At 30.1% G+C, this 8015-nt stretch overlaps 1 protein-coding gene across 4 annotated transcripts in view; it reads left to right on the top strand.

Moving 5' to 3' along the window:
- The window catches only part of LOC107451913 (acyl-coenzyme A synthetase ACSM3, mitochondrial), a 31348-nt gene that overhangs the window by 4470 nt on the left and 18863 nt on the right, over positions 1-8015 (top strand). For all 4 annotated transcript variants that reach the window (XM_043038668.2, XM_071183170.1, XM_043038667.2 and 1 more), the window contains 6 exons: positions 971-1071; positions 2844-2956; positions 4265-4383; positions 5130-5188; positions 6297-6351; positions 7334-7455. In XM_043038668.2, coding sequence (XP_042894602.1) covers positions 2902-2956; positions 4265-4383; positions 5130-5188; positions 6297-6351; positions 7334-7455 — 410 coding nt within the window. In that variant the 5' untranslated portion in view covers positions 971-1071; positions 2844-2901. The remainder of the gene's footprint in view (positions 1-970; positions 1072-2843; positions 2957-4264; positions 4384-5129; positions 5189-6296; positions 6352-7333; positions 7456-8015) is intronic.

The following is an 8015-nucleotide window of genomic DNA, read 5'->3' as shown; positions in this document are numbered from 1 at the left end:
TTATACAGTTTCCATACATATATACAGAATGTTTTAAGCGGTTCTAAACAGCGTTGTGTGCAAAGTAAGCGTACGCATGGTGGAGGCAATATGCTGCTAAAAATAAGTCTCATTTTTTTCTACGGTGGCATTTTTATATCAAATCTTATCTTTAGCATTGTTCCCAGGCAGGCAGTTAATAAGTTTCTGAGATTAGGGTCGAGATAGCCAGGTTGGTAGGGCACTGGGTCCATGCCAAAGTGGTCGTAGGTTCTATTTCCGCCGATCGAAGACTCCCCGTGTGGTAAATGGTGACTGATGCAAGTTAAATCTGTTGAGTGTCAAAGTCCTCCCTGTTCCCATTACAAATTACATCTCTGGGGGTACTGATCCAGGAGTTTCTTTGTCTTCTGGATTGGTTCAAAATGAAAAGGCTTCGGAGTTGAACATTACTAGTCGCAAACCCAAAAATTGGGTCGGCTGTTCAACGACGTTTATAATATAAAATAAAAAGAAAGTTTCTGAGAAATCAATTTTATGAGCATAATATATAGAACAATCTTAATATTTATATCTATATCCTAAACATTTGAGAATGTGGCTTATCATTACAATACCCAGAGATTCTCATACTCATAATGTGTTTGTGAACATCTATTTAATATAATATTATTCAAGTAATTGATTCATAAAATGAATGAAGTTTAATTCTCAAATTTTTTTAATTAATTAAAAAAACTTTATTTCTTCATTTTTTAAAACTTAAATACCAATCACTGTTAATCATGTATTTATTGATATTTTATCTGTTCAAATGTTGTTAATACGAACTTTAGTCAGTTCGATGTTGTGTAATTTTACACAAGCACAAACTTCTAAGTCAATTCGAACTTTTAATTTTACACTTAAGCTAGAATTACTAAAGGTTCACTATATCTTGAACATTGAAAATATTGTGACAGTTTTTTTTTCCGTTTATAAACCAACATAGGATGGCTTGCGACCGAGTACTAATCCTGCTTTTTGGTACGTTTCTGATGATGGAAAAGAGGTGAAATTCTCTTATCAAGAATTGGAATACAGCACTAAAAAGTAAGTCTTTATCGTGAACACAGAAGATATAATTATGCAGAGTTAAAAATATTGTTATTGCTTTGAAATATTACTTGTAGTTTATTTTTAGAAAAGTTCGGAATACTTATAACAAACGGTTTTTCTCACCTGTTTAGATTTAAGAAAAAAATATTAAATTAAAATTGTGACATACGTTAGGATATATCTTTGTTTAAGTTCAATATTTTATTTTGCGATTTCCAATAAAAGTTTATTGAAGAAAAGTGTGAATTAGCTTTAAAAAATTCGAAACCTTGAATAAGATGTAAATTAAATCTAAACACCAGAATTTCGCTTACACTAAATTCTCACATAATAAGAGAATTATTTTCATTTTCGAAACCACGGATGTGGTGGTGCACTTTTTTTCTAGAATTATTTTTATCTTATTCTTATTATTTTATTTTTTTCCTTATCGAGAAGACCAGGCAAAGCTGTTAATGATAAGTTATGATTTGATTGAATGAATTGTTCGTCGTTAAAATAGGTATGTACGTTTTAAATTCTGTAATAAGGATAACTATAATTTATATTTAAATTTCTGTGATCTATTAAGGGATTTTAAAGTGCCTCTCTACCCGATATCTTACAATTTTCCACATAAAACGCATACATTTCAGCGCTTGAGAATTCAGAGAAATAGTTTTTTTCAGTGTTAGTAAACTAAAGTCAAAACTTTTAAAATCCATACAATTTTCATAAATCTTCAATCAGAACTTTAATGGCCACTTATTTATCTGATCTGTTATATATATGTTTAAAGTATCTTCATGTAATCAAGGGCAACACTAATTATTAAAAAATTTCCAGTTTATATTAATATGCAGGTTAACTTTTGCTAACGCTAGGAGATGTAATTAGGCAAATTTCTTAGTAATTAGAAGGCTTAGGAACCTCAGTTTTTATTTATTTGGTGTAGTAGGTACAGTGAAACCTCAAGGAAAGAGTGTCCTCTATTTACAACCACTTTTGGGAGACACGGAATTTTTTCCACAGACTTTCTGTTGAAGAAAACCTTTAGGAGTGATCATCAAATCCTCTCCCAGCGACCGGGCAAACCTTCGAACCAGACAGGAAAAGGTCAAATATGGAAAAAATAAAAAAAATTAAAAAATTAAAAATATTAACAAAATAAATAAGTAGTTTCAAATGTATTCCAAACGTTTGTGAGTGGCACTTATTTAGATAGCTCTTTTTGACGATGATTTAGAGTTATAAGTTAAATTAGAAAGAAAAAAAAGTTCTTTTAGTAAAAACTAAGAATCGCAAACAAATCTCTCTTTTTTTAAAGCAAACTATGTTTTATGATAAAAAATTTATTGCAAACTTTAGCAAAAGAACATAGTTATTTATTTTAAATATCAGTAGGGGTCATTTTTATTGACCCTGATTTTTATTCATCATTCCGGTTTTCATGACGCCAAGTGGCATTTCCGCACCAAGAAAATAACACCAAGAAAAATTAGAATCCCTTGTGAAAAATCATGTACCTTCGATAACATTTGAAGTCAATGGAAGAAACCTCAAAGAACGACCAACTTCCTTTAAAGACTTTACTCGGGAGTGGTCGCTCCCGAGAGGTTTCACTGTTATATCATTAAATACCATTTTACTATAGCTAGACACCGCTTTTGCAAAGAGTAGTTGAATCTTTTCAGAAGTCAAAACGGAGAAGCAGCTTTTAAGTAAGCACTCGATATATTTAACAAACCATTATCCATAACTGCATAATTTTTCATTCCGTTTTGCAGGATCGCCAGTATATTTGAACAGCAATGCGGTATAAAACGTGGTGATTGCGCAATTGTCATGCTTCCGAAAATTCCAGAATTTTGGTTAGTCAATATAGCAGCTATAAGAGAAGGTAAAGAACCTTCATTTCATCACATATTTATTTCCTTTAGCTTCAGTAGTGGAAATAATTAAAAAAAGAAATAGGCAGTGCAATGAAAAAAAAAAAAAACTTTTGATCTAATAATTGAATTTTAAACACATTTATTTTTATTTCATTTCATAACCGTTGTTAAATAACCGACCCAATTTTTGGGCTTACGACTACCAATGTTCAACGCTGTACTCTTGTAATTTTGAACCCAATCCAGAAGACAAGAGAACTCCAGGATCAAGTATCTGGTAAAATTTTGCCTTCGTGGTGGGATTTTTGATTGAACTAACCCGCATTTGGGTCACATGGAAAGCCGCGAAAACCTCCCAAGATTAGCTTGATGGCAAGGCGATTGTAACTCATGATCGGTCTATCACTGAGGATATTTCATGCCAGCACTGTTGTCGTATGTTGTCGCTGCCAGTAATGTTGTTGCCAGTATTGTGGCCAGTAATGTTGTCGCTGAATTCGTATCGACCAGCAATCACTGGGATTCAAACCCGGTTCACCTCATTGGAAGGCGAACGCTCTATCTCCTAAACCATCGCCGCTCAAACATATTTATTTGTTAGAGCGACATCTTTGAAGGATACTTAATTAGTATACTTACCTATTACCAATCTTGAAGCAGCATAATTTAGAGAATTATGGAACCAATTTGAAATAGGTTAAAAATTTTAAATTTTACTGTCATTAGTACATTTTTGCATTTTTGAGCTTAATGGTTTGCCCACTAACGTACTACATAACTGTCTCTTTCTTTTCTGTTTTATTAAAAGTGGTATCTAGGGCCACTCCATTGACAATATTAAAAATTTATTTAAATATTCATGAAAACCGTGCTCAAATGTTAGAAATTCAAACGTGAAAGTAAAATTGTACCAGACAACCCACACTATTTTGAATAAATAACTTGTTATCGTAATTATTGTGATAATATTTTTTCGTAATTTTGAAAATATGCTCGCAATAATTTAGGTTATGATTTTAATCTGAGTTTTTGGATGTGCAGAAATTATGCAAATAATTAATTCTTCCTTATTATGCAAATTATTATTTTTATATACAAATGAGTTTTGTGCTACTTAATTAAATTGCTTTTTATAATCGTTTGATAATTTCTAGGTTTCGCTCATTTTTTTACTGAAATAGTGTATAAAATGTCATTATTCTATTTTTATTGTAATTACTCTGATTAAATAGTATTTAACACTGTTTATGTAGTAAACTTTTCCAGAAGTCATATTTCATAGTAATATAAACTAATTCATTAAATATTTCATTCAGGTTTCGTATTTGCTCCAGTCAATATGATGATGACACTAAAAGACTTAGAACATCGCTTCAAATCTCTTCAACCTTCAAGTGTCATTGCTCACGAATCTGTCACTGATATTATTGACGAAGTATGTTTGTCCATAATAACTGCTTTCAAATGTGTTTTTCATTGAGATATTATTGATATCAAAATGGACGAATAACAAATTAAACAATTCATAAAGTATAATAAAAATTTGTTGGGTTGCTCGGAAAGTAATTTAGTTTTTCCCTTATGAAAATTAAGGACTATTTTCTTATAGTGAATAAATATTTTATTGAATTTCTGGCCTAATAATTTTTTTCTTCTCTATTAGATATTATCACAACTTAAATCTTATTTTATGCTTGAAGAAATTAAAATAAGTTTTCATGTTATTAGTTATGTCAAATGAATAGATTTTCAGAAACGCATGCCAACTTATTATTAAGTACTGTTTGAATTTCAGTGAGATTCTTTAGATTCTTCATCAAAAAAATAAACTGGCTTTTAATAATTTTAATGGCTTTTCTATGATAATGGGTTCCTCCAACTAACTATTGATTGGCTACATAATTACTGATTGACCTTTATGGTAATTCGTTTCGATATTGATAACGTTCGCTTAATTTTTTTCACTTAAATACACTTGTGACGGTTTTTTTAATTCTGAAAAATATGCACTTAGGGTGATGATTACTAGACACACCTTGCATATTTATTTTTGATTTTTTCCCTTCACGATTTATACTTGTATAATGATTTTTAGGAACAAGAGTTAAGATTGGCTTATATGCTTAACTTATTTATTGAATTTGGTATTTAGGTTATTTTGTTTTTAATTTTCTTTTTCAGGCTACAAAATCGGTCCCTTCACTGAAAAGTAAAATAGTAGTTTCAGAAAAACCAAACAGGTACTGTGAACATGCTAATGTGAATATATTTTGCCTACAGCAGTGATTTCTAACCTGACTTAAGTCATGGAGCACATTACCATTTTTCCCGTTGAAAAGTAGAGATAGATAGATAGACAGACACAGATAGATATAAATAGATTGGATAGATATAAATAGATATGGATAGATTTAAATAGATAGAGATAGATAGGTAAATATAGATAGATATGAATAGATTGGATAGATATAAATAGATATGAATAGATTGGATAGATATGAATAGATATAGATAAATATAGATATATATTAAATAAATATCGATAGGTATAAATATGTAGAGATAGATAGATGGATGGATGGATAGATGGATAGATAGATGGATAGATAGATGGATAGATAGATGGATAGATAGATGGATAGACAGACAGACAGACAGACAGACGGACGGACGGACAGACAGACAGACAGACGGACGGACGGACAGACAGACGGACGGACGGACGGACAGACAGACAAGTGCAAGGCGTGATTGTAATAACAAAAGCAGTTACAAACAAGTATAGTGGGATTGTCGTCAAACAAACATTACAAAGATACAATTTTTTATTTTTAAGACTAATTGCTGTTTTAAAACTGTTCTCATTAAGTTTTGAAAAAAAAAGAACGTGTGGAATGTTTGACCGATGGGCAAGGGTGAACTTATTCATGGGATCACCCATTTGTGTAAATCGTTTACTTGTAATTAAAGGGTCCTTTGAAACGGGAGAAATTATTTATGAAAAATCCCAGTAAATATTGGATAAATTTATATAAATTTTGAAGAAAAAAATAATTGAATAGGTAAATTACGTAATTAAAAAAATTGATATCAATATTCGAAAACTATGCATTTTAAAATTCAATTCCATTTTTAAAAGAAATTTCCATCGTTGCATTTGTGAATGTAATGCTTTATTCTTCCTTTTATTTTTATTTATTTATTTTTTTTCGTTTGAAAGTTATCTTTAAAATCAGAATAGTTTATCTATGACTTATTGTATTTTTCTGCTTAATTTTAATATTTGAAAATGCAAATTTTTTTCTGCTTTATTCGACAATTTAATATTTACTCTTATTATTATTTTAGGAAATCTGAATGGTTTGATTTGAATCATTGTAAGTCAGACGTAGCTAATCATAAGGTATACATTCTTCAATTAAAAGATGATTTTGCTATTCTTTTTAAAAGTTTTTTAAAATTTGTCTGGCACAAATGTCGTGAAAACTGCATGAGAAGTGATTTCTATATTTTATGAAATGTGCATTACATCTTGATTTTAAGCAGATTCATAAGAAAATACGGAATATTTTAAAAGGTATCCAAAAAAATTCGAAGGAGTTGTTAGAGATTTTTTTCTTATTTTTTGTTTTGTTTCATTCATACTCAAAAATTTATCAATAGTTGATTTTGTAATTCAAAGAAATTTCAATGATGAATTACTTCTTTTAGATCTAAACAACGGAAAATAAGTGCAAATATAAAAAATTATTATTTGGGAAATTTTACCTTTAACTCAAAAAGCGAAATCAGTGTCCCATGCTGTATTTCGTAACTATAAATTATTGAAATGCTAATTGCAATATTTTTCACTTATTTTGACTTTAATTAATGCAAAGTAAGGAAAAAAGTAAGTATAAAATATATGTTTACTGAAAATTCAGAGTCGGTGAATTAAGCAAAAATTAAATAAAATTAAATAAATAAATAAATAAATAAATAAATAAATAAGAGCATGAAAAATTAAGGATGAAGCTGTTGACTATATCCGATGGTAGATATCCCTAATAAATAATTACACTTCATAAGGGGAATTTAAAATACCTATAATACTTCGCTTTCTTGTGTCATTTTAAAACCACCACTGCAATTATGTTTGTGCCTTGAAACTAATAATTTTAGAAATAAAAATTATAAAACTATCGATGACAATTTACTGTATAGTACAATGAACATTAAAGAAGTGCATTCCAAATTTTTTCTCTATTAAGATCAGACGCCGCCATTATTAAAGACCACGTCGTTATTTAGACTCGTTTCTAAAAAAAGCTTCTTTGGAATGAAAAAAAATATTTATACTGTAAAACTTTCAATTTTTGCCTATATTTATGAGTTAACATTTTTAGTGTGCAACGACCAGAAGTGATGAGACTTTGATGATATATTTTACGAGTGGAACAACAGGATATCCTAAAATGGTAGAACATACTCATGCCAGCTTCAGTTTTAGTATCCGAGACTACGGAAAGTAAGTTTTAAATAATGCAGTTCATTCAATATACCACGCACTCGCGTGAAAGTACATACACACTGATATCCATCGTCGACGTTTCAGCGTATTGCATTATCTGCGCGTGGGCAGAATGTAAATTTTCAAAAAATTATCCGAGAGTGCTTGCGTAGAGGATACAATACGATAGTACGCTCATGTTGGCGCTCACTGTGAACGTACCCTAAGGGCGCTTTTTCATTACACGACACGATACCGACAAAATCGGACGACAAATGTGTGAACGACAATGTCGTTGCCGGATCGTTTAAGCAATTGTTTTTTCACTTGTCCGATATCGTTAGTCCGAGAAGTAGAAATTCTTGTTCATTCAATGTTTTGAGCTTGAGTGTGTAGAGACATAAAATTTAAATAATTTATTTGAACGTGTTTTGAAAAATTATAAGTTTTAGTTTTGAATTCGTTTTGGCAACGGAGTTAGATATATAATAAATGTTGTTGTGTTCTAAAATGTTTAAGAAATAAAATATGTTATTTTTTTGATAAAATTATTGGTAGTATCGTAAATTGGCGTTCAT

Source organism: Parasteatoda tepidariorum, chromosome 7 (genome assembly GCF_043381705.1).
Source record: "Parasteatoda tepidariorum isolate YZ-2023 chromosome 7, CAS_Ptep_4.0, whole genome shotgun sequence".
NCBI lineage: Eukaryota > Metazoa > Arthropoda > Arachnida > Araneae > Theridiidae > Parasteatoda > Parasteatoda tepidariorum.
This window is presented reverse-complemented; position numbering and strand designations above follow the sequence as displayed.